The sequence below is a fragment of the Capsicum annuum genome, chromosome 6 (genome assembly GCF_002878395.1).
Source record: "Capsicum annuum cultivar UCD-10X-F1 chromosome 6, UCD10Xv1.1, whole genome shotgun sequence".
Lineage (NCBI taxonomy): Eukaryota > Viridiplantae > Streptophyta > Magnoliopsida > Solanales > Solanaceae > Capsicum > Capsicum annuum.
In genome coordinates this window covers 168,023,076-168,050,762 of record NC_061116.1, presented here as the reverse complement: position 1 = coordinate 168,050,762, position 27,687 = coordinate 168,023,076, and the positions used below count along the sequence as shown (strand labels likewise).

General features: G+C 33.4%; 1 protein-coding gene across 2 annotated transcripts; it reads left to right on the top strand.

The window, feature by feature from the left end:
* Positions 1-5,782: 5,782 nt before the first annotated feature.
* LOC124899736 (caffeic acid 3-O-methyltransferase 1-like) lies at positions 5,783-19,381 on the top strand. Of its 2 annotated transcripts, XR_007057262.1 has the most exons (3): positions 5,783-6,576; positions 12,082-12,403; positions 19,021-19,349. XR_007057262.1 is itself a non-coding variant. In XM_047414951.1 (2 exons), exons 1-2 carry the CDS (start codon positions 6,350-6,352, stop codon positions 19,364-19,366), a joined length of 573 nt encoding a protein of 190 aa, XP_047270907.1. In that variant the 5' UTR covers positions 5,783-6,349; the 3' UTR covers positions 19,367-19,381. The 2 variants fall into 2 exon arrangements, 1 of the variants encoding a protein (XP_047270907.1); XM_047414951.1 differs by lacking the exon at positions 12,082-12,403 and having other exon boundaries at positions 19,021-19,381.
* The last annotated feature ends 8,306 nt before the right edge of the window (positions 19,382-27,687 follow it).

Here is a 27,687-nt window from a genome sequence, read left to right as displayed (position 1 = left end):
CAAAAATTTTTAGACGAAATATTTGATTCATGACCTTGAACCAATTAAGAGGGAAGAAATAATCATAATCTATTGGTAATGCATACAAGTGCTATTGTATGCAAGATATCATATTTTAGACCAACACATGAAGTTTTGTTCTCATTAGTAATGGTCAGTTATTCATCGGAGGCATCCAACGCCACACCAACATTGTCAAAACGAACTATCTTGATTACACAATCTGAAAATTATGCTCTTATCTCAATTTTATTAAGCAAGTAACTTTACGAATATCAAACTAAAGGTTGACAATAAACATACAAATGATCATCTTATATCGATGCATCTTAATAGATCACATGACAGGTGAACGGGCTCATATTCATCTTATATACCTTTCAGATTTTAAGGAATTCTATCATAATATTAGTTAGTCCAACCAACTCATCATGAGTATAAAAAACATAAATAATTTTTGAAGAATCTTCTAATTCTTATTTACATGTTCAATACTCAATATGCACATTTTCAGGACGTCATAATCATTCATGTCAACTTATGAACTTATTGCTATACTCCAAATTTACCATGACATATGCTTTTTAATTTAGCAAACTTCTTGTTTACTGTGACACAAATTTTGTATCAATAAATAATAAACTCTTAGTTTATTATGGCATGTGATCTCAGCATGCTTGGGTAACTGTTCACATTCGTATTTTTTACCATAGCAACTTGGAGATATTTAATCTTTCAATTAGTCTACCTCTTTTGGAGGTGGAGTGTAATATCTTCACAATGAAGAACACGTTCGAATCTATATATAGTCATATTCACCCCATAGTATAGATCTATATTTATAATAATCGAAATTCTCATAACCCAAGAATGAAATATAATCGTGCCTTAAGCGTATCAAATTATGATAACCTATAATCTCTTTAAGATATTGTTACTTCAGGAGCAAACTGAGGTATACATATAATGCAGAGAATTTTTCTCTATCTTATAATCACAACAAATGTGTGTAATATTATCACTTTTGATGATTATTATCAGCATATAGTCGTACAGTCACTCACTTGTCTTCTTTCAGCTATATTATGTACTACTACCACATTCACTTCAGAGAATGGAGCACGTTCAATGGAACATGCCTCATGACTTTTCACCAAAAATATATTATTTTTTCATAGCCATCATTATATCATCAATATGGTGCATTGAAATTTAAACTCAAAGTCTTATCCATATATAGACGTCTTAGACTATAAATCGATGGGACTTGAACCTAATATGTTGTCATCATGGTTCATTGGAACTCTAATAACTCAATGTCTTACTCTTTTAAGCGGTGTGACTGGAATCACCATCTTACCCTCAATAAATAATATAATAAGTCAAAGTATTATCCTTAATTAATACGTCCTGTATCACGAGTATAAAGTTTTTTATTATACTATAAAATATATTTAATACTTAAAAGTTTTAAGTTTTTTTTCTTTTTCTTCGGCACATATTTAACTTATTGGAATTCTTGAAGTAAATATACCTTCGAACATATATTAAGAATTTGAGTTCCATTACATGTAGGGCAGAACAAACTATTTTTTTTTTCGTTATATCCATCTTAATTAACAAATCACTTCTCATAATGATAGACGACGGTATACTTATCTTTAGCAGCTCTACTTACCTTTAGCAACTTCGTCAATCTCAAAAGACCTACTATTGTAGTAGTCTAAATCTAATTAAGTGATTAGAGACTCGTGCGGAAAACGTGTTATGAAATACAAAGTAGAGAAGAAGAAGAATGGAGAAGAGAGAGTAATTCTTATTTCTCTTGAGGGATAAGAGATTCAGAATGATTTATAATGAATAAAACCCCTTTATTTATAGAGGAAAATTTCACCTAATATATCTCGAAGATAGACATTTCTTATCTTGATAAACATTTACAATATCTTGATAGATACTCACTGTATCTTGATAGATACTCAATATATCTTGATAGATATTCACTGTATCTTGATAGACATTCACTATTTCTTAATAGACATTCACTATAATGTAAATATATTTATAATAGTTTCTTCTTATTTTTCATTTTCTTTTTCAGTTTATGTAGGGGTAGTTGAAAGAGTTATTTTTAATTTTTATACAATTTTGTGGTACTGATATGTGCCAGTTTTTTCCTCTGTTACTAGATATAGATAGATTGACTATTCTATTAATAGTTTTATTTTCTTGTAATACTTTTTTATTACTCAATTGTACTGAAATTATTTATATTCATTTTTAGAGAAAATGGTCTGTTACCCCCCAACCTTTACCTCAAATCTCAACTACACACTCAACCTTTAAAGGTGACCTATTACCCCCTGAACTATTTTAAAGTGAAATTATTATCTTCCTGAACTATTTTAAAGTGGAATTATTAAACCCCCTAAAACTGACAATCAGTCATTACAAATATGGTGTGATGCATGCGCTGCCTCGTCATGCCACGTCATTGCCACTTCATTTTTTATTTTCTTACTCTAAGAAAAATAATAATTTAACATTATTATTTCCCAATTATTATTTTTCTTTCTTCTTCTTCAATTCTTCTTCTTTATTTCTTCTTCTTCAATTCTTCTTCTTTTTCAATGGCACCCAAGAACCTATTAATGGCAGTTATTATTTTTCTTTCTTCTTTTTCAATTCTTCTTCTTCATTTCTTCTTTTTCAGTTCTTCTTCTTCAATTCTTCTTCTTCTTCTTTTTCAATGGCATCCAAGAACCCATCAATGGCATTTCTTCATCAATAGTATTCAGGAACTCATCAATGGCATTCAAGATTAATTTATCATCTTTATCATCTCCTCATTCAAGAACTCAAGTTCTTAAATTTTTTCAAGTTAATTCGGGTTCAATGAAATTTCTTCTTCAATAGCATTCAAGAACTAATCAATGGCATTCAAGATTAATTTATCATCTTCCTCATCTCCTCGTTCAAGAATTCAAGTTCTTAATTTTTTTAAATTTTTTGAATCGAAGTTCTTAGTTCAAGTGAGAACTCATTAATGGCATTTCTTCTTCTTCTTCTTCTTCTTCTTCTTCTTCAATGGCATCCAAGAACTCGAATTATGTGAGAATGTTGAATCAAAAAAGTCGAATGTCATTGATTACGTGAAGCTGAATCGAATGTTGAATCAAAGTGTTGAATCAAAATGTTGAATCGAATTACGTGAAATTCATCAAACAAAAAAATCGATGGAATTTTGAATTTTCCGACCCCGTCACTATTCATCGACATTTCACCATTGAAGCTGCACCATTGAAGAAGAAGGAGAAGAAGAAGAAGAAGGAGAAGAAGAAGAAGGGGAAGAAAAAGAAGAAGAAAAGGGAGAAAAGGAGAAGAAGAAGCCATTGAAGAAGAAGTCAATATTTATCAAGAAAAAATAATAATTATTAAAAATAATGATGTGACAATAAAAAAATAATGATTTTAAAGCAAAAAAAGTCAATTGATGCGCCTATGGGCGCGTGTAGTCACGTCCAGTGACACGTCAGCAACTGGGGGTTAATAAATTCGGTAAAAATAAGTTCAGGGGGGTAATAGGTTACATTAAAAGGTTGAATGTGTAGTTGAGATTTCGACTAAAGGTTGGGGGGTAACAAACCATTTTCTCTCATTTTTATGATATTTTTTATATTATATATAGAATTTAAACATATAGCATTAAAAAAAATTATTTTAAGGACAAATCTTAGTTATTTTCATCCGATAAGAGTTAATCTTAATAGCTTTCATCCAATAAGAGGCAGACTTAATTGTTTTTTACCATAATATAAATAAATATGAAATAATTAATAATCTATAAAATAATTTTTGTTGTGAAATGCTAGTTCCAAAGATGATACTTGACATTACCTAATGCTAGACTATTCTTCTTTATTATAAATATAAATATGAAATAAATAAGAAATAATTAATAATCTATAAAATAATTTTTATAGTGAAATGCTAGTTCTAAAGATGACACTTGGTATAACCTTACGCTAAACTATTCTCCTTTATTATTATTATTATTAGTAGTAGTAGTATTAGTATTAGTATTAGTATTAGTATTAGTATTAGTATTATTAGTATATATATATATATATATATATATATATATATATATATATATATATACATACATACTAGTGTCTTTTGGCTCGAGCTAAGCTCAGACCCAAACTATATTAACATTTATATTTGTAATTTTTTTTCATTTTTTGCTATTTTTGCTTTTTATATGTTTTGTACCATTATATTAGTAAATGGTTTGGTTTGATTATTTCTCGATAATTTTAAATTGTTAAATTATATATATGTTTCATTTTTTTTATCCTATTTTTCTTGTAGTTTATTTTAGAAAAATCTCTTTTCCTTTTTGGGTTAATTTTAAATTTTCACGTGGTATGTTTAAGACAATAAGATTAATAGATATTTTGATCCTTTCTACATGTTTTTAATTTAAGACCACAAAATTCAAAAGTATTCATCACATTTTTTCTTAACTTTGTGCTAAGTCAAACTAAACAAATAAATTCAAATGGAGGGAATAAAAGTTTCTATAAGTTAAAAATAACATTTTTCTTCTAGTATATTTTAGTCGTTCTTTTAATTTTCAAACAAATGTACACACTAAAACTTTTCTCCTTTTTATTTTATTGAAAGTTTTAAAATGAAACTCTTTAACGATCTAAATTGATTTTTGCCTTATGTTTAATTAATTTTATTATTCTTTTCAATTAAACTTTGTATTGGCTAATTCATTTTTTAACAAATTAAAACAATATTTGATTAATATAGAAATATTTTATGCTACAAACTATTGTATGATTTATGAATAAAAAGAGTATCTAAATTAAATAATTCAATCGAGCTCAATAAATACTTTTGTAGATATTTTTAAAATGGGTGAAATCTTATAAGATTATTAAATCTTCAAAAATTTCTTGTGAGGATTAAAAAAATAAGTGTTTTCTTTTATTAAATTATTATTATCCCACATTAAAGAAGACAACAAAATTTTGAATCAATTTTAAAGTTAGTTAGATAAATAGATATTTTGTAGTGTCTTTTTTTTTTGCTTCTCATTCGGCGTTCAGTACTCGCATTGGAGTTCGACTAATTTGGATTCGCGTCGGGTAGGGCCCCATTCGAAGGGTAGCGCTCCCTACCAAGAATATTTCCATACTCAAGGCTCGAACCCGAGATCTCTGGTTAATAGAGGAGCAGTCACATTCACTGCACCACATCCTTTGATGATGATATTTTGTAGTGTGATTATTACTTCTTTATGACTCATCACTTTTTGTATAGCATTTTAAAATGTCAAATAACTATTGAAATTTACTAAAATGGATGAAATCTTGAAAGGTCATTAAAACTTAATTAAGGATAAAATAGATAAAATCTGTTCATGTGAGAAGTATCAAAATGAGATGTTCTCACTTATAATAGTAGTAAAGTAATATAGATACGAAATCAATTTGAAACAATTAATAATCTACAAAATAATTTTTGCTATAAAATACTAGTTCTAATGATGACATTTGACATAACCTCATGTTAGACTATTCTTCTTTATTATATATATAAATAGATATTCACTTTTCAAAAAAAATAGTTAATTGATAGCCAGAATAAAATTCAAAAGCAAATGTCTGACTTCTAGCTGAAGGTGGATAAACTACAAAAGGTTTATGAAGTTTTTTTTTAAAAAAAAAAAAAATTAGGATAGGGGAAACGGAATGAGGGAGAGGATTACAATATAAAAAATCAAACTCTCATTAATAAGATAAAAATTCACATAACTAACCAACCAATCTACTAAAATTCCCTATAAAAAGTTTATGAAGTGAATATTAGTTAAATGGCAATATGGAAGGCGGGTATTCGTGTACTTCCCCCTGCAAATCATGTTGGGCCCTTCTTGTATTGATGTGTTCAAAGTCCCTATCAGGTTGATGTGGTACAAGTCCTCCTCATGTTGGGCCCATACACTGACCCCAACTAGTGCTACCTATAACCCTATTGTATACACTATGATTGGGAGGGTTGACAGAACACACTCTACATAAAGGAAAATAGAGGAAATTAAGAAGTCTTAGCTAATTCTTTTTCAATTAATTAAGCCATGGAATCCACAGCAAACAGCCATTTATTACCAATTAGTGGCCATTCAAGAAAAGAAGAGAACTTTGCATATGCAATATAACTATTGTCATCATCAGTATTGCCCTTTGTGCTTCATTCAACAGTTGAGTTGGAGGTGTTCGAGATCCTAGCCAAAGCTAACACACAACTTTCTGCTTCACAGATAGTTATTCAAATGCCTAGTAGCAAGAACCCTGATGCAGCTAACATGCTAGACAGGATGCTTTATGTCTTGGCTAGGTACTCCTTGCTCAGTTGCTCCATTATTGAAGAAAATGGGGTTCCAATACGATTCTACGGTCTGTCAACAGTGGGCAAGTTCTTTGTTCGTGATGAAGAAGATGGTGCATCTTTGAGGCCAATGTTGGCTTTGCATCAACATGAAGTAATCATTAACAGCTTGTAAGTTTTGTCTTTTATTAATATATTTTTATTCCACTCACACTTCTCGCCTTTTGATCACTACATTCTAGATTAATTTTAAGGTAGGTTTGGTTTGGTAAAGATTTTTCAAGGTCAAAATACACTTTTGGTATTTTGGTCAAGTTTTTCCAAAGTCGAATTTTTTTATTTTTTATTTTTTTAAAAAGGTGTTTTTAAGTATGATTAGAAGCAGTAATAGCTTCTCCTCAAAAGTATTAGCAACATTGAAGTTTGATTAAATTGATTAGTTAAACACAAATAATTTTATAAAAAAGATTAAAAAGTTATTTTTAAAGAAAAATATTTTAAAATAAATTAATTTTAAAAATCTGACCAATTCAACCTTAGTAAAATATTGCAAGAATCAGAAGTAAATTTTACCAATATTTGAGGAATTAAAAGAGCAATTATCCGGAATAAATGTTGATCCATGCGTTTTATACTTTAAAAGTTCTAACTATATATGAAAAATGATACTTTCTTCTCTGATGTATGTTATATTATTATGTCATATTTCTTAAAAAGTAATTCGAAATTAATTTACGTGGCAATACTCATCAAAAGAAAGAAGGTTTTTCGCAGTTAAATACATTTTAAAAAAAAAAAAGATTACTCAGCACACTAAAGTTTGGTGAATGAAAACATACATATTATAAAAAGATTCCATTAATTAAGTATAAATCTTATGCATACCCTTTCGAGATATCAATCATTATAACTCTTCTTAGCTGGCATGGCATTGAAGGAAAATAATATAGTATCAGAGGGGCGAGTAGTGCTATGATTTATATACACATTTAATTATTTTTTTTCGCTCTATAATTGAATCATCTTGTATTTTTTTTTTTTAATTTGAAATATTCGTTTGTGTATTAAAACACACTTCAACACCGATGTAGATAATTATCATGTATTTTTTTTCTATTTAAACAATTATCATTAAACAACAGCTATTCAACTAGGCGTGAACATTTTCTCTATTCATTTTTGGAGTTAATTAGCAGCAATCTTTTCTCCACCATTTTATAAAATTCTATATGATACATAGCTATTGCAAAGAGTAAAAGCAAAATTTAGCAATATAAATGCGTGTTTACAAAAACTAATTAAACCTATGTATTTTGTTTTCTTCTATAGGATATTCTTTAAAAAATGTGTACAAAATTAATCAACCAAAGGGGAAAATAATTAGTCCAATTCGAATTACTTCATATCAATGATAATAGATTAATTAAAGGAATTGTTACAATAAAAATAAATAAATAAATAATAAAAGAAGGTTTAATATCTTAAAACACTAGTTAGTCAGTCATGTTAGAGTGTGAAATCTGAGGAGGGCTCTGAAATGGTCTCTAATGAATATCTTGGGAAAATTTCAGAAATAATAATTATAGAGTCTTAATTGTAATTTTTATAGCAACAGTTTCATAATTATAAAAAATAGCAAATTGTATTTTGTATTTAAGTAAATTGTTGTTATACAAATACATATACAACAAGATTTATTGTCCTTATTTTACTCAAATTAGTTGAGTTAAATAAGGAATAATTATCCCATCTAATTAAATTTCCATAAATTACTCTTATTTAAATGGAAAAATTTCAGAAATAACAACTATAGAATCTTATTGTAACTTTTATAGCAACAGTTTCATAATTACAAAAAATAGCAAATTGTATTTTGTATTTAAATAAACTATTGCCATACAAATACATATACAACAAGATTTACCGCCCTTATTTTACTCAAATTAGTTGAGTTAAATAATGAATAATTTTCAAATCTAAATAAAGTGAAAATAAAAAATAAATAAATAAATAAAATGATAAAAATATAAGATAAAAAAAAGGGTAAAAGATATAACTATATTTGGGGGAGGTGAAATAGTGGAGTGAAAATAGAAAAATGTAAAGTGGTGAGAGTAAAACATGCACTTGCCTAGTTAATGAATAAAATAATGTTACTCTTGCTATAAACTGTAATTTTACAAAAGTGTTGCTATTTATTATAATTATAGTCTTTAAGTATGCTACTTTATGTAATTTTTTCTATCTTCTTAAACATAGTTAATTCTAAGTGGACAGGTTTAGAATTCCTCCTCCTCCTCCTTCAAAGATTTGGCTGAATGCGAGGTCCGTTCTTTGTTATCAAGGTCAACACCTTAATCATAATGCCTCAAAACGAGGAAGTCCTAGAAAAATTTTCTTTATTCTTTTGTTTTAAACTTCGCAAAGAACTTTATTCTATCTCTTCATCGTTACGAACAAAATAGAGTTGCACCTAAGTTATACACTTACTTCATTCTACGAACTTTTGTTGATTCTAAACTTAGTTTACGAGGGAATAAGATCACTTTTGACAAACCAACCTTTTTTTTTTGCCACCTTACCTTGAAAGGATAATGAATTTTGTTCCGTTGGGCGTTCCCCTGGTTCACAAGTACAAAAAAATGTTGCCTCGGATACGAGATGATAAAGAGAGAGCACTTATACCGGCGCATAGCTAATTAACAAGCTCTTGGCATTGCTTTAATTTGTTTTTCTCTTTTTTTATTGGCAAGTTTCGACCCTTTTGTTCGTTCTTTGTTTGTACTGAACCATATGCTTGATCAAATCTTGTTCAACAAGATCCTTATTAGCTACACATTCTTTTTGAATTTATGTCTGAGACATCGTTAGTGCTATAGGATTTGATATGTGTATATAAAAACTAATACATTTAAAGCAGCTATAATAGAGCAACTTACTCCAGAGATAGATCTACAGATTGAACTAAATGTACCTGCCTTTATCACCCAAGCAGATTTCTCACTACTATCGAGTTCTGAGAACACTATTAATTCACCGACGATTTTTTATAACATATGTGAGCTAATAATAGCTACAGTTCAACCAATTTTTTGAATTTCAAAGGGGAGATTTTTCTTGTTTAGATGATGTTATTTTGATGTCCATCACTACTTAAAAATAGTAACTGATCCTTACGACCTACCTTCACAAAACAAACAAAAAAATGACCTTCTGTAACAAGAGAGATTTCTTGTTACTAGAATTAAGAGAGAGAAAAGAGAAAAAGGAAACAGAATAATTTCTGATTTTTTATAATCTCCAAATGAGTAATACAACGGGTATTTAGGAAATGAGATTCTCTAAACAAGGCTAAGACATGTGTCCTTTCTCCTAACAGAAATAAAGAACTTAATTGCAATAAAAACTGGACTGAAGTGCAATTGCTAAACAAACAGTCTTATAAACTTAAAGGACTAAAAAAGAATTCTTAAAACTATTAATAAAATGGTCACAAACTGATTTTGTGACATTCCATCCTCCATAAAAATTACTCGTCTTCATGAATCAACAAAGTTCAAAAATTGAGATTTGATGAACTGATAATCTTCCTAAATGGCTTCTTCTGGTAATAAGTTTACCCATTGAACTAAAACCTGAGGTACAACATGACTCCCTCTTTTCACAATCCTCCTTTCTAGTATAGTTATTGGATGTACTAAAGGTTGAGCTTTGGAACACATAGGAGGGTCAATAGATGGAATTACCTTAACACCAATTTTTCTTTTAAGCTGAGAAATATGGAACACTGGATGTATTTTGGCATTTGGTGGTAGTTCTAGTTTGTAAGCAATCGATCAAATCATCTTCACCACTTGATAGGGTCCATAGTACTTGGATGTTAACTCGAGGCTCTTCCTTACAGCTACCGGAGTTTGTTTGAATGGTTGTAGTTTCAGAAACACATAATCTCCCACCTTGAATTCTCTTTCAGTCCTCCTCTTATTTGCATTTAACTTTCATCCTATTTTGAGCCTTCTCCAGGTTTTTCTTCAGCACCTTAGCCATGATCTGTCTTTCTCTCAATACTTGATCAATAGCTTCCACCTTAGGCTGTGCTAACAACTCAAAAATGAGTTGTGGAGGGTTGTATCCATACAACATCTTGAAGGGAGTCATTTTCAAAGTTGTGTGATGACTATCGTTGTACCAGAATTAGATAAAGCTAACCACTTGTTTCACCTTTTTGGTCTATGCCCAGTCATGCATCTTAAGTAGTTTTCCCTAATCCTGAAGAGTGAATGGTTGAGACCAATTGTTTCCTTAAAGATCCCTTATCACCAATCCAAGCCTTTCCTTTGTACCTTAGTATTCCCTGGTAGAGAGTGATTTCTATGTTTGTTACCTGATTAGTGCTCGAATTTGTTATAGCTTGCAGCACTTTTGAATCTCCTTCATAGCTATCCATAATTTCTTCTATCCATTTAGGTTGTATATGTGAAATAACATACATTGTTGTTCCACCTTTCTAGATAGTGCATCTGCCACCACATTTTCTACCCCTTTCTTGCAATGGATTTCAAAACTTAATCCCATTATCTTGGTGAGACCTTTGTGTTGTAATGATATGGTGATTTTCTGATCCTGCAGAAATTTCAAACTAAACTAATCTTTCATGATGATGAAGTGATTAGGGTGTAAGTAGTCTCTCCATTTAACTATATCTTGGAGAAGAGCTATAAGTTCTTTTTCATATGTGGACAACCTTTGATGTTTCACACTTAAGGACTAAATGTAGGATATAGGCCTCTTGTCTTGCTTCAAAATAGCTTCAATAACATAATTACTTGCATCCACCTCAAGTACAAAGGTTTTGGTGAAATCAGGCAACGTCAATACTAGTGCCTTAGTAATTGCTCCTTAAAGCTGATTGAAGGATGTAGTTGCATCAGTACTCTAATTGAATTCACCCTTTTTGAGCAAGTTTGTCAAAGGTTTGCTTAGAATAACATATACTTTGACAAATTTTCTGTAATAGTCTGTCAGGCCAAGGAAACCTCTTAATTTCTTCAAGTTTCTTAGAATAGACCATTCTATCATAGCCTTAATCTTTGACTAATCAGTAGAGACTCCACTCCCAGATATAACATGCCCTATATATTCCACTTGAGATTGGCCAAATTCACATTTACTTTGTTTTGCAAATAATTGATTTTCTTCAGTAACTTCAGAACAATCTCCAAGTGCTTAACATGCTCATTCATAGTCTTACTATATACTAGTATATCATCAAAAAATACTAGTCTCTTCGTCCCATTTTATGTTTCATCATTTCCTTTTTGGTTCATCTCAAAAAGAATGTCATCTTTCCTTATTTGGTAATTATTTAAAGATACACTTTCACTTTTACCCTTATTGGTCTCACTTAATTAAAAAAAGATAGTAGCCCATTTTTTATAAAGGATAATTTGGTAAATATTATCAAGTTTTTCCTTATTTCTTAAACTCTGTGTCCGGTCAAATGGCGACGCATAAAATGAAATGGAGGGAGTAGTATAAATTTTCTCATTTGGTCTTTAAATACAATGCTCATGAGGGACTGAAATATTGTTGATGCATTAGTCAGCCCAAAGGGCATGACTTTAAACTCCAATAATCCATGGTGAGTTCTGAAAGCAGTCTTGAATTCTTCTCCAGGTTTCATCCTCACCTGATGATATCCGGCTCTCAAGTCAACTTTTGAGAGTGCAGTTGCTCTAAATAGTTCATTCAACAAGTTATCAATCATTGGGATTGGATATTTATTTTTAACTGTTAAGCTGTTTAACCTCCTGTAATCAACACACAATCTCCAAGTAGAGTCTTTCTTCTTGCCCAACAAAGCCGGTGAAGCAAAAGAGGATTGATTCTGCACCGCTGTTTCATCTTTGAGCATCTCTTGAACAATTGACTCTATAACATTCTTTTGATCAAAGGAATATCGATGTATAGGGTCTAAGATTGAATGGTTGTGCTCCAGGTACCAAGTTTACTACATGATCACATTCTCTTTTTAGTAGTAATTCTTGTGGCTCTATAATACTTCTTGATGAGAGGTCAATAGTTTGCTGATTGCAGGGTGAACTTCTTTAGTGTTAGGATTATATTCCGCGTTGACCATGGCTAGCTCAGCTATTACCTCATAAGTTCCATATTGCAGCATTCTTTTAAGTGCTTCTGTATTAATCGATGTCACCTTAATATCATCTGTCACACCATAAAGTGTAATCATCCTGCTATTTGTCAAGAAGCTTAGACTGAGAGGTCTAGTGTATAGGATAATAGGTGTTACCATGTCTATCCAATCCATACCTAAAATCATGTCACACCCTCCCACCTTCAATAACCTAAGTTTGAAATCAAAATGCTCTTTCTGCATAATCCAGTAAAATGAAGGACTTTCAAAGTGACAAGTCATGACCTGCCTATTTGCAACTACTACTCTCATAGGGTTACTCATAGATTGCAGTGGTAATTTAAGTAGCTTTGCAATATGAGGATCCATAAAAGAATGTGTGGAGCCACTGTCAGTCATGACAGTCATGTGTACTTTGCAAGCATAACCAATTATTTTGATAGTTGAGATCCTACCATGAGAAGTATTCAATCCCATCAAAGCATTTAAGGATATCTCAGACTATTCTTCTACTAGTTCATCTAAGGTTTCAGCTACATCCATAAATTCCTCAGGTTGTTCACCCTCTACCTCTATTTCATCACCTCTCAAAGCATGCAAGGTCCTTTGCTTACATTGATGCCCAAGATAGTACCTTTTTTTGCACCTGTAGCATAAGCCTTACTCCCTTAAGACCTCAAGCTTTGGAGGGAAGGTATTTGGTTTGAGGGGAGCTCTGCAGGGTTTTTATGTGGATAGGTTATTCTTAGGGGTTGGTTGTTTGTGGGAGGTAAAACTAGTTTGTTTGAGTGAGGCTGGGAATTCCTTGGGTATGTAATTTATGGTATTGTTGGCCTGGTTGTGTAGTTTTGGAATGATTTTGGAGAAACAAATGGAATCAAAGCCCTAAAGGACTATACAGGGACGCAGCTTCAAATACATTTATTGCAGAGATGGGATTGGCCAACTTAACCAAAGGTTTGAGTTCAGGTTTTGAACCACTGATAAAGCTTGCTACATAATGAGCCTCATTCAATGGAGGGTTGATGATCATCATATAGCCAACAAGTTCCTCGAACTTACTCTGATATTATGCTATTGATCCCACCTGAATGAGTTTATTAAACTCATCTACAATGTCCTGGGGTCTGAGATTGCCAAACCTCGTGCAGATATCAGTATAAAACCTCGACCAAGTCACTCTTCCCCTGTGGTGAACCATGAAACTATTAAACCACACTTCTGCTTGGTCACCAATATGCATCGAAGCAAATCCCAATTTCTCCTGGTTAGGTGTGTGGTACAATTCAATTTTTCTTTTCACATTTTCTCAACCAACTTCTAGGATTGACTTCATCAAATTCAGGAAAGTTGATTATAGGTTTAAGAGTTCTAGAATTCGCATCAGAGTCATTGTGCACACTAAGGGCCGGCAAGATTGGGGACGAGGAGTATGAGGGATTTTGGGAAATAGAAGGACTGGAAAATAGGGGAGCTGGAGGAAAGGTAAAACCATGACCAACGGGGTAAGTCGACGAAGTCACAATTGCCTGAGAAACTAAAGGGAACTTACTATAGGATGCGTGACCAGTTTCAACAGCAGTTCGACTTGAAAGAGCACCTGGTAGTGTGCCAGTTGGGGTAGTATCGATGGGCGATGGAGCTGGGGAAGATGGCATTCCTGGTATGCTTATATTAGAGATGCTGAATTTTAGACGTTTATTCGTTTCGCGAACCTCGTTGAGTTGTTTCTGGAAGTGGTTTTGGTTTAATTCTAATGATTCAAGACACTTACTTGTGTCATCTACGAACACCTCAAGTTGACTACGGATAGCTCTGGAGTCATCACGTACGGTCTGAAATTTCAATGACGGTGATGGGGCGGTAAGCTGAGGCGGCGACAGTGGCTCTGATGCCATTGTAACAAGAGAGATTTCTTGTCACTAGAATTAAGAGAGAGATGAGAGAAAGGATAGAAAAGGGAAAAAGAATAATTACTGACAAATAAGCAATACAACAGGTATTTAGGAAATGAGATTCTCTAAACAAGGTTAAGACACGTGTCCCTCTCTCCTAAAAGAAAAGAGGGACTTAGTTGCAACAAAAATTGAACTGAAGTGCAATTGCTAAACAAACAGACTTATAAACTTAAAGGACTAAATAGAATTCTTATAACTATTAATTAAACAGTCACAAACTAATTTTGTGACACCTCCTAGAGGTTGGTTTTTGAAAAAAAAAATATTCAATTTTTTTTAACAAAATCGACATTCGGTGGTTTTTTAGCATAATTTTTTTTTTCAAAAAGAAAAGTGCAAACCGACCTCTAGAGGTTGGTTCTTGCCAGAAAAGAAGAAAGAAAGAAATCTCCGAAGATCTTTCTTTTGTTTTTTTTTGAAGGGTATAAATTTTAAAAGAAATAATCTTAAATCAACAAGCACCAATAGTCTAGTGGTATAAATGTGTGTCCCCCGTAAAGATGAGGATTGGATTCGGAATATGCATTTTATAATTGTGTAATTTAAAAAATCGTTCTATATATGAAAATATTTTTCAAAAAAAAAAAATGAAACTAAAGCAATTGACTTTAAAGATTGATTTTTTCCATTTTTCTAAAAGTACCTGCCAGGACTTTACAGACCTCCAATTTGAGATTGGGTTTTGATCGATCTTTTAAAAATATCGACCTCAACATCAATTTTCTGGATCAGTTTTGACTTTTTCTTAAGTTTTGTCTTTCGTCTTCTAGCTCTTATTCTTTCTTTCCTTCCCTCTTCTTTCAATTGAAATGATGTGTTTACACTATGAAGTAGTTGATGGTTGTGGTGTTTTAGTGATGGAATTGTGACGGAGGTTGTCTGAGAATGCAAGTAAATGGTTTTGTGAGACGTATATATGCATCCACTTACATATCTAATTTATATGTATATATAATATTAATTTAGTATACGTGTTTTGTATATGTATATAATGTTAATATATTTGAGTCACAAAATAAATACCAACAAAAAATTTTAAGTTCCTAAAATAGTTCAATTTTTTAAAGTTTAATTACACATCAGTTTTTAAGAAACTATAGATGACTTGTTGCTTAAAACTTCGAAATAAATTGAGAATTTATTATTTTAACTTTCAAGTTCCTATTCAATATTTAGGTCCAAATATAAAAACTAATAATATTAACAATTAAATATCTTATAAATTTTAAATTTCAAGATTTTATTATCTCACCTGAATCATTTAAGAAAAATATTGTAACTTATAATCTTTTTTGACGAAAAGAATAACTACTATTAATTCTTTTAAAAATCAAGTTAGAAGAGAAATTGAGGTTAAAATAAATTAAAATGATGATTTTAATCTCATTGGTTTGCTTTTAATTTGAAAGATTTATTCATCAATTCATTAAGTACGTCTATTTTTTCCTCTCAAAAATCTCGTAATGAAAGACAATAAAATTTAAGTAATAATACTTAGAAATAAACTTGGAACTTATTATTTTAATTTTTAAGTTCCTATCCAATATTCAGGCCCAAATATAAAAACTAATATTAACATTAATACTTTCAAAAATTCAAATTTCAAGGTCTTAATATAGTATCTAAATTCCTTATGAAAAATATTGTAAACTTATCAACTTTTTTTGACGCAAAGGACTACTACTATTAATTCTTCTAAAAGTCAAGCTAAAAGAGAAATTGAGGTTAAGATAAATTTAAATTTTATATGATTTTAATCTGAATGGAGACATTAATTCATTAAGTACGTGTACGTCTATGTTTTAACTCAAAAATCTCGTAATGAATTTAAAAGAGTCTAGTGATTCAGATCTATGACAAATATGATAAAATAAAATATAAATAACAATTAAAACAAATATTGTATTACTAAGAAGACAATACAATACACTAATGACAATCACTCAAATAGAGCCAACCATTTCTCATTGTTAAATAATTTAAGCTAATCATCAATTTAGAGTTGAATTTGTGAGAAATTGATTACCAATCCAAATACACAATTGACAACATAATGATAAAGTGAGTTGCACAAAAATTGAATTAAAAAAACAAAAACATTAAGAAAAGAAAATAACTATTCCTATGTACCTCTTATTCAGGTAATTTAATCACCAAACAAATATTTATAAATCAAAAAAGAATTTGATTTTTAACTCCTATGTGATTTGTATTAGGATACTATCAATTGTGAAAGAGATAAAAAAAAAAAAAAAACTCCTATAATAACATAATAAAAGTACTCTCACTTCAATTTTCATTCTGCAAATTAAAAATATTTTACCAAAAATATAAATAATTTTTTTTTAATTTCCACAAAAAAAGACAGTTTTCTACTTTTGCAAACCAGTGTTTGTATTGCCCAAAAAACAATATCTTTAGATTTCTACTATTTATATAATTCTTAGATTGCCAAAAATAATGAAAACTTATACGTTTTCATTTTGCCAAAAATAAGACAATGTTTATTAGGACTCTTATTATATATCTAGTTTACAAAAATCTTATTATATAACTATTTTGTAAAAAATAATGAGATTTTTATTTTTTAAACATAATAAAAAAATAGTAAATGATAATTTTGTCTAAAGAATTGTTTTTAATGAAAGGCAAAAAGTTCAAATCACTATTCTAATGGTCTTTACACTTTTAATATATTATAGATATAGATATAAATTATAGATATAGATATATCCAAAATGTATTATGCGTGATATATAATGATATACACGTGATATTACAGTAATATAAATATGTGATGGTACGATAATATAGATGATGTACACGCATGATGGTTTAATACCAGCGCGCGATGATCACCTCTTATGATTCTATACTACTTCGTGAATTAAGTAATTTTGAAAATGTGTATTTTGTTTGCATCAGGGATCTACTCTTAGTCCCTTTTTGTTTGCGTTAGTGATGGATGTGTTGACGCGGCGTATTCAAGGGGAGGTGCCGTGGGGTATGCTTTTTGCAAACGATGTAGTTCTGATAGATGAGACTCGAGGGGGTGTGAATGATAAATTAGAGGTGTGGAGGCGAACTCTTGAGTCTAAAGGGTTCAGGGTGAGCAGAAGCAAGACAGAGTATGTGGAATGCAAGTTTAATGACGTGAGGCGGGAGAATGAGGTAGTAGTGAAGCTAGAAGCTCAGGAGGTGTGTAAGAGGGACAAGTTCAAGTATCTTGGGTCCGTGATCCAGAGTAACGGTGAGATTGACGAGGATGTCTCGCACCGTATTGGGGCGGGATGGATGAAGTGAAAACTCGCGTCGGGGGTGCTATGTGATAAGAAGGTGCCGCCCAAGCTTAAAGGCAAATTCTACAGGGTGGTAGTCCGTCCGGCCTTGTTGTATGGAGCGGAGTGTTGGCCAGTTAAGAACTCCCACATCCAAAAAATGAAGGTGGCAGAAATGCGGATGTTGCGCTGAATGTGTAGACTGACTAGAGGGGATAGAGTTCGGAATGAGACTATCCGGGAGAAGGTTGGTGTGACTTCAGTGGAGTGCAAGATGCGAGAAGCATGATTGAGATGGTTCGGATACGTGAAGAGGAGGGGCATGGATGCCCCGGTCCGTAGGTGTGAGAGGCTAGCGTTGGATGGTTTTAGGCGGGGTAGGGGTAGGCCGAAGAAGTACTGGGGTGAGGTGGTTAGGCGGGACATGGAACAGTTACAGCTCACCGAAGACACGACCCTAGATAGGAAGGTCTGGAGGACATGAATTACGGCAGAGGATTAGGGCCAGTTCGGATCTCTAGTGTAGGGAATTACTTGGTGGGGGTTTTATTCTTGTCATGATTTCGTGTTCCGTGTTCCATGTTGTATTACGAATCTGTGTGCTTTCCCCTGCTTTCCTCTGCTTTATATTACTTATGGGTGCCGTATTTATGTTATGTAATCTGCTTCTGTGCTGCACTATGTGTTTGTGTGGTATCTCGTGCCTTGAGCCGAAGGTCTATCGGAAACAGCCTTTCTACTTCATCAGAGGTAGAGGTATGGACTGCGTACATCTTACCCCCAGACCCCATTAGGTGGGAATACACTGGGTTTGTTGTTGTTGTATTTTGAGTGGAGAGGTTTGGCTATTCACTGCCAATTGTTTTGAGCTTTAATGGCTAAGCTTAATGTTATGTTAAAATATCAAACGTATCAAACAAAAACAATCTTATAAAACATTTTGATTAGGCTTCTCATTAATTAATTTGGACTACATATCAGTCCAAGTTTTAGCGGACTAAATTGGATGCGTCAAATGATTAAGGTAATAAATACGCAGCGGATCACTAATTCACCCAAACTCGGATGAATCATGTTTTCTCATGAACAAATTTTTCCAGCTTATACCCGTCGTTACGAAAGTGGCTTAATTTTGCCTCTATGGACTAACGGCAACAACTAAATCATAAATTCAAATCGTTCTCAAAGTTCAAAAGCAAATTACACAATTAATTTGAAATTGCAGGTTTGGATTAAAAGATGCAGTTCTTGAAGGAGGAGTTCCATTTGACAGGATGCAGAGTGTAAATCTTTTTGAATATTTAAAAACGAATTCCATGTTTAACAATGTTTTCAACAAGGCAATGATCAACCATACAACTTTAGTCATGAAAAATATACTTGACAACTACAAGGGTTTTGAGGACCTCACGACTTTGGTTGATGTGGGAGGTGGTCTTGGAATTAACCTCAAGATGATTACATCTAAATACCCAACCATTAAGGGCACTAATTTTGATTTGCCGCATGTTGTTCAACATGCCCCTTCCTATAACGGTACCTTCTCATTCTTGTTTTTTTTTTTCGCTTGACTGATTTTCACTTAGTGTAAAGTTTTAAAAAGTAAAGAAAATTTATAAATCTTGTTATTTCTTAAAATTTTAACTCAAAATAAAGTTATCATTTCAACAAAATTTAATTAAAAGTCGTTTAAATTGATTGAGTGACTTTCTAGATAAAATATCAATAATTGAGTGATTTTGGGGATGTAAAACAAAGTTGAGTGACTTTTTAAGTAAGCGATCCTTAATTAGTTGAGTTGAGTGACTTTCTAAGTAAGCTACCCTTAATTAGTTGAGTGACTTTAAGTTATAGCAAAAAATAGTTTAATGACTTTTTGAATGAAGTTGAGTGACCATATGAGATATTATCTCCTTAATATATAGATAATTACTGGTGGTTAACGGTTGGGTATTAGGGATAGTCTCTGGTCCTGGTTTGACTTGAGATACCTGACATGACTAGGCCCCAGTTTGGGCCATGTCAAATTGGTATCATAGCCCTAGGTTCATGTTCAATTGGGTGTCAAACAAAGATATGTCGAGTAGAGTCTCTTTTAAGGGTGTTTAGCTCTCCACACTCATAAGGGAGAGGCTATGAGGAATTTAGGAATATTTCTCCTTCTAATATTCTATTTTCAATCTGTAGAGTCTAAAGCCCTAAAATATTCTCCAATACATGTTTATTTGCTTTTTATATCATGCCTCCCTGAAGATCTAAATCTCAAGAAAACTCTTCTATCCCTATTGGGGAGAATAATAATAGGACATACTCTTCTTATAGGGTCTAGAACTAGTCTAGAGGTCTAATTCTTAATTGCCCTCTTGGTGTTCAACTGGTCCCTTCCATTTCTCCTCGAGCTCCTCAAGTTGATGTGATGAATGATGAGTTTTTTCAGTCCATCCATATATTGTCTCAGTTGGTGGCTTCCCAGAATGAGTGTGGTGTTTCTGTTACTCCATCTTCTAAGGCCACAAGGGTTGGCTTATGAGGTTCAGCTCTTTTGTGTTCACTAGTGTTAAGGTTGAGGAGGATTCTCAAGGCTTTATTAATGAGATGGAAAAGATATTTTGCGTTATAAATTCTACTAACATGAAGGGTGTGGAATTTTTTGCCTACCAACAGAAAGATGTAGCCTACCAATGGTATGAGGAATAGGAATAGTCAAGGGGTGACGATGCTGAGCCAACCTTATGGGATATTTTTCTAGTGCTTTTTTGAATTATTTTTTCCTTATGAGCTGAGGGATGAGAAAGCATAAGAGTTTGTCAACTTAAAGTAAATCAAGATGTTAGTTAAAGAGTATGCCTTGAAGTTTCACCAGTTATCATGGTATGCTCTAAAGTTGGTTTCTATCATGAGGGCTAGAATGAGGAAGTTCACTTTCAGGTTGTCCTGAGACTTGCTTTTAGATAGTAAGTTTGTCTTGTTAAACAAAGATATGGACATCTCTAGAATAGTTGTGTATATGCAGTAAGATGAGGAAGAGAAGAAGTAGGATAAAATTAGGGAGAGGCAAAATAAGAAGTTTAGATTTTCCAATTAGAGTGGTAGTCAACAGCTTAGTTGTAGGCAAGGTGGAAAGTGGTCCAAGAAAAGGTGTAGCAATTCTGGGTTTCACTCGATAGCATCCAAATCTATTTTTTGATTGAAGTTTTCAAATTGATGACAACTATAGGGCACAAGATGTCGAATCTCAAGCTAGTAGGGCCCAATCATCTCCATCATATCCTCACTGCAGATTCTATGGTCGATTACGTCGGGGTTACTGTGATGAAGGAAAGGACAAATGCTTTAATTGTGGTTAGTCAGGGAAAATGATTAGAATTTTTCCTATTGCTAAGGTTACCTCTGGTTAAAACAAGGTTCCTATTTCCTCTTCTTCAGCTTCGGCAATAAAAGATGCATCATTTGGCTCTAACACTAGTCAGAACCAACACTATGATCTTACTACTCGTCAAGGGTTTGAGGCATCACCTAATGTCATTACTGGTATGTTGAAACTCTTTTCTTATGATGTGTACTATTTTCTTAACCCGGGGTCTACTCTCTCTTATGTCACCCTATTTGTGGTTGTGCATTTTGGTTTTCGTATCGAGTGTATTCTGAACCCTTTTTTAATTTCAACCTCGATGGGTGATTCTGTGGTTTATACAAGAGTTTATATGGGTTGTGTGGTATATGTGGGTGGTCAGGATATCTTGGTAGATTTGTTTGAATTAGACATGGTAGATTTTGATGTCATATTAGGGATGGATTGGTTGCAGTTATGTTATACGTATTTCAATTGTCGAACTCGTAAGGTCATATTTAAATTCCCTAATAAGTTGGTTATTAAATGGTAGGGTGGATCCCTAGCTCCTAAGGGAAGGTTCATATCATATTTTAGAGCTTGGATATTAATCACTAAGGGATGTCTCTACCATCTGGTCTGGGTTAAAGATTTTAACTTAGAGGGTCCTTATTTTTATTTTATCCCGGTAGTGAATAAATTTCTTAAGGTCTTCCCTGATGACCTTCCTGGTGCTCCTCCCGATAAGGAGATTGATTTTGGGATTGATTTTGTTTTGGACACTCATCCTATTTCTATTCCTAGTATAGAATGGCTCCAACTGAGTTCAAGGAGATTAACAAGCAACTAAAGGATGTTTTAGACAAGGGTTTCATTCATACTAGTGTGTCCCATGGGGTGCACCGATTTTATTTGTGTGTAAGAAGGCTGGTTACTTGTGGATGTGTATTGACTATCGATAGTTGAATAAGGTAATGGTAAAGAATAAGTACACTCTTCTAAGGATAGATGATTTGTTGATCATCTTCAGGGTGCTAAGTTTTTCTCCAAGATTGATTTTTGGTCTGGGTATCATTAGTTAATGATTAGGGAAGTGGATATCCCTAAGACTACCATTCATACTCGATATGGCATTTTGAATTCCTAGTTATGTCTTTTGGATTGACTAATGCCCCAACGGTATTCATAGACTTAATAAATAGAGTCTTCCATCAGTTTTTAGATGTGTTTGTCATTGTGTTCATAGATGATATTCTAGTGTATTCAAAGAGTGAGATGGATTATGCTAGTCACTTCTGTATAGTGTTGCAGACCTAGAAAGATCAACAGTTGTATGCCCAATTTTCAAAATATGAATTCTGTTTGAATGATGTCACTTTTCTGGGTCATATCATCTCTAGTGAAAGGATCATGATAGATCCACAGAAATTTGTTGTGGTTAAGAAGTGGCCTAGACCCATGACTCAAATCGATATTTAGAACTTCTTAGGTTTATCTGGTTATTACAGGAGGTTTATGGAAAGTGTCTCTCTTATAGCTACCCCGTTAACTAAGTTGACTCACAAAAAGGTGAAGTCCTTAAGGTCTGATACTTGTAAAGGTAGTTTTGAGAAGCTAAAAGATAAGTTGACTTCAGCTCCAGTCTTAACTTTGCCCGAAGGCACTGATGGATTTGTAGTCTATTGTGATGCATCCCGTGTGAGGCTTGGGTGTGTTTTGATGTAGCATGGTAAGGTAATAGCTTATGCCTCTAGACAATTAAACTTTTATGAGAAGAATTATCTGACTCGTGACTTGGAATTGCTGGTTGTGGTGTTCGCATTAAAAATCTGGCGTCACTATTTGTATGGCATGCATGTGGATATCTTTTCTGATCATAAGATATTGAAGTATGTGTTTACTCAGAAAGAGCTGAATGTCATGCAAAAGACATGGCTTGAGCTTCTCAAGGATTATGACATGAGTATTCACAACCATCCAAGTAAAGCTAATGTGGTTATTGATGCTCTTAGTGGGTTATCCGTGGGAATTATAGCTCATATGGATGACGGAAAGCGAGAATTGGTGAAAGGCATTCCCTGTTTGGAAAACCTTAGAGTTTGCCTCTTTGACTCTAAGGACGGTGGTATGTTTGTGCAGGAGGGCGCACAGTCATCACTTGGTGTTGAGATAAAAGTAAAGTAAGTGTTGGATCCTATCTTAATAAAGATCAAGGGTGATGTAGGTAGGCTGAAGGTGATGGCCTTTGAGATTAGTGGTGATGGTCCCTCATGGTACCAAGGGAGGTTATGTCTCCCAGAAAAAGATGGATTGCAGGAGAGGATCTTGGTCGAGGCGCATGAGTCATGCTATGCTATTCATCCTGGTTCGACAAAAATTTATCATGACCTTAAGGAGATGTATTGGTGGAGCAATATGAAATGGGATATGGCTAGTTTTATGACTAAGTTCATGGTGTACCAACAAGTGAAAATTGAGCACATGAGGCTCGGATGATTGTATCAAGAAATTGAGTCACCTATTTAGAAATGGGAGGTGATCAATATGGATTTTGTTACCTGTCTTCCTCGATCTCAAAATTAGTTGTATTTGGTTTAGGTCATTGCAGATAGATAGGATGACTAAGTCTGCTCACTTCCTACCAGTAAGGACTAACTTTTTGTCAAAGGATTATGTGAGGTTTGTACCTCCAAAAGATTTTGAAGTTGTATGAGGTCCCTATTTTTATTATCTCAAATCAGGTACGCAATTTTTATCACACTTTTGGTGGTCATTTCATAAAGGTTTGGAGACCAAGGTGAGTCTTAGTACGACTTTCCACCCACAGTCGGATGGTTAAGCGGAAAGGAATATTTAGACATTGGAAGATATGCTTAGAGTGTCCATGATTGACTATGGTGGTAGTTGGGTTGAGCATTTTCCTCCTATAGAGTTTTCGTAGAATAATAGCTACAATACTAGCATTAAAATGTCTCTATTTGAGTCTCTATATGGTAGGAGGTCTAGATCTCCTATTGGGTGGTTCGAGGTTGGTAAGGCAGAGATGTTTGGTCTGTATTTGGTTCATCAAGCCATGGAGGAGGTAAAGATGATTCGAGATAGTCTTAAAGATACCCAAAGTCAAAAAAAGTGTTATGCAGATGTGAAGCGTAGGGAGTTAAAGTTTGAGGTTGGGGATAGGGTGTTCTTGAAGGTGTCTCCCATGAAGGGAGTGATGCAGTTTGGGAAGAAGGGGAAGCTTAGTCCTCCGTATATTTGTTTGTACTTGGTTTTAAGGAGGGTCGGTAATGTTGCATATGAATTGAAGTTTCCTTCTAGGGTAGTATGATGCAAAGTGTATGGGTGTCCAACTAACTGTCTTGGTGATAACTCGAGGGCAAGAGTCGTATGTTATGGTCACGATTCATAGGGGTCAACTTGTAACCACCTACGATGTTTTAAATTGTTAAGTTGGGGGTGTTCAGGACATTTTCCCTTTAACTTCCTTTGAGTCCATGACTTAAACAACTTTTACGACTTCATTAACATATTATTCTAGATACAACACTCTCAAATTCTCTCTCAAACTCTCTCTTCAACCAAAAGCTAAGGTTTCATCAAGATAATCAATTAAGGCTTTCAGGGGTGGTTTCTCTCCATACTTCTTGGTGTCTAAGGCATGTGACTCTTTCCTCATTGTTATTTTACTAAAGGCATGTGTTTTAATACATGTTTTTCATGGTATTGTTATGGTTTTGAAATAAAGTTGCGGTTTTGGATGTTCAGATTGATTAATGTTACGCATGATTTCAATTGTGGTTTTTCATGCTTTGCTTAGGGTTTTTCACATGTGGGTTGACACGACCCAAAACTGGGCCATATATTATGGGCACCTCAAGCCCACATAAACCGGAGGTCTCCATGATAACCCATCACATCAATCACAAAGGCCGACCGAATCCAACCGCAAGATAAGATAGCCAAAATAATACTAGAAGTCATAACTTAACAATGTCTAACCATTTCATAAATATCAACACACTAGCCAATTATCCAAGTCCACAATCATCCACAATACCTCTATACAAACCAATGTTTAGAAATGTATATGTTGATACAAGCCCCCGACAATAGCCAACCAAGGTCAAAATGAGACTAATCTAAAGATCGGAAACCAAGAATAAATGTCTTCCGAAATAATAAAGCTCACCACTTCGAGGTCATTGCACGAACTACTTCGATTACCTAATCACTGCACAGGAAGAGAAGATGACACTCTGGTCCCAATGTCGCATGGGAACATAGTGTCTGGAGATGGTTAGCAGTCGAAGCGCTACCATGTAACTCAAGGATAGGGATAAAATAACATCATTATTCAACAATAAGTCAATATCTCATATTCAATCATATCCACACACTTATCCTTACCTATCGATATATCACATGCTAATCAAGAAATTAAGTATCAAAAACATTCTTGAACATTCATCCATTAGACATGGAATGGGGGACTCCGACCCTCCACATTTATGAATTCAAGCATTTCTCATTAGGCATAGGACTTTAACCATTTTCACACATTCATTATCAAAGGACTTTAACCACATACATAATCATTCAAACATAGGGCTCTAACCAAACACGCATTCATCAAGGCAAAGGACTCCAACCTCATGCCCATTAATTAGACAAGGGACTCTAACCTTATGGCAAGGGACTCTAACCACAAGCCATTTCATTCGGTGAGGTACATTAACCTTAATATAACTCTTTATGAACTTTAACCTCAATCAATTTCATTAGGCTAGGGACTGCAACCTCAAGCCATTTCATAAGGAAAAGGACTTCAACCTCGAGCCATTTCGTAAGGCAAGGGACTTCAACCTCAATTTATCACAACTATCATTAGTTTACATCGGGACTTTGACCCTTTTCCCATGCATCAACATTCATTCCATACAACACTTAAGGACTTTAACCATTTAACTAATTCAACACTATACATGACCCCATGGTCCTTATGGGAGCCTTCATTGCTTAACCATTTCAATAGGCCATTGTCTTCATTCAATTCATCATACAATTTATGTTATGGTCATCTAGACCCTCACAAATTATTCACAATTCACTAACAATCCTATACTACATTCTCACTATACTTTAGCTCAACACTCAATTCAAGTTCATCTTCATATTGAGGGACTTTAACCCCTTATTAATCACTAAATCAATAAGGTCATAGTTTCACAATACATGGCTCACAATACTCTTCCAACATCATTTATCAATCATTCATACTTAATGGGCCATTTCCCTGGTTCAACACATCACCACATGTTACTAGACAATTAACTTAGTCATTTTCACAAACACATTATGTGCATACCTTTAACAAGGATATTTTTATGGTAGAAATAATAAATATTAGGGTTACTCAAGACCCTCATTTTAAACCATATACAACAAGCACCCACATATGCAAATCATCATCAATGGCATATATAAACATAAGTATAAGCAAGAATCAACATTATTCATCATTAGGAAACAAAATGCTTTTCATTTATTTCAAAATCACCATGTACACTTACTAATCCAAGTGTAAAATACATGGGTTTAGAGTTATTTAATAAGGGGAAGAGTTATATGCTTTAGAAAACTTGATTCACCAAGAGTCTTGACTTCACTTCGCCTCTTGAAGATCACCTTTGAAACCCTAGCCTCCAATTCTTCAAAGATGAGTTTGAGAGAGTGTTTTGGATGCCTGATCCACTCAAAAGTGTGTTTAAGGAGGTCATATACACTTATAAAAGGACTTAGGGTTTAAGGTGTAGGAAATGACCACAAGGCCCTTAGTTAAAAGTACTAAAATGAACCCGTACATGGGTACGACTTACCTTACATACCATACCTTAGGGTACGAGTGGTACCCTAACTCATATTATAGGCTTCACCTAGGTCACCAACACTGATAAGGGTATGATCACACACCCTTTAGTCATATTCTTTGGATATGACTAATGCCCTAAACTGTATTCAAAACTCATGCCAAAAATAGTCCATTCTATACCAAGTGTCATGCACCATACGACTCACCTAGGTACGATTGAGGGGAGGGTCACTCTTGTAGTGGACAGTATACTATCCTCCTAGGCTGCTCAAGGTATGATAGGGAGGGGAGAGTGGACATGACTCGTATTCAGGGTTATGACTCATGCCCCTAGTCATACCTACCCCAGTGACATCAAATGGAGAATTTCTTTTAATGGTTCAATGTCTAAGTGTTTCAATTCTCCCCAACTTGTATCATTTATCCGTGAATGGAAGGTAGGGCAAGCAATAAACACAAGTTAACACATTATAACATATCAAACCAACCATTGAACAAGTTAGAACAAGCATACAACAAGGGTACAGTACATATCATAGTCATTATCAATCAATCATTCACTTCATCTGCTTTGGGACTTACACCCATTATTTATCAAAGAGCTTGTTCATTTCAAAGCTTGGGGACTTAAATGCCTTACTTAACAACACTTACTCATTTCACAACTTGGGGACTTTAACCCATCAACTTAT

Coding starts and splice junctions, on each gene's coding strand:
- LOC124899736 (XM_047414951.1), top strand. CDS start 6,350: ATGCCTAGTAGCAAGAACCCTGATGCAGCTAACATGCTAGACAGGATG. Junction 6,577..19,020: donor GAAGTAATCATTAACAGCTT/GTAAGTTTTGTC, acceptor TTGAAATTGCAG/GTTTGGATTAAAAGATGCAG.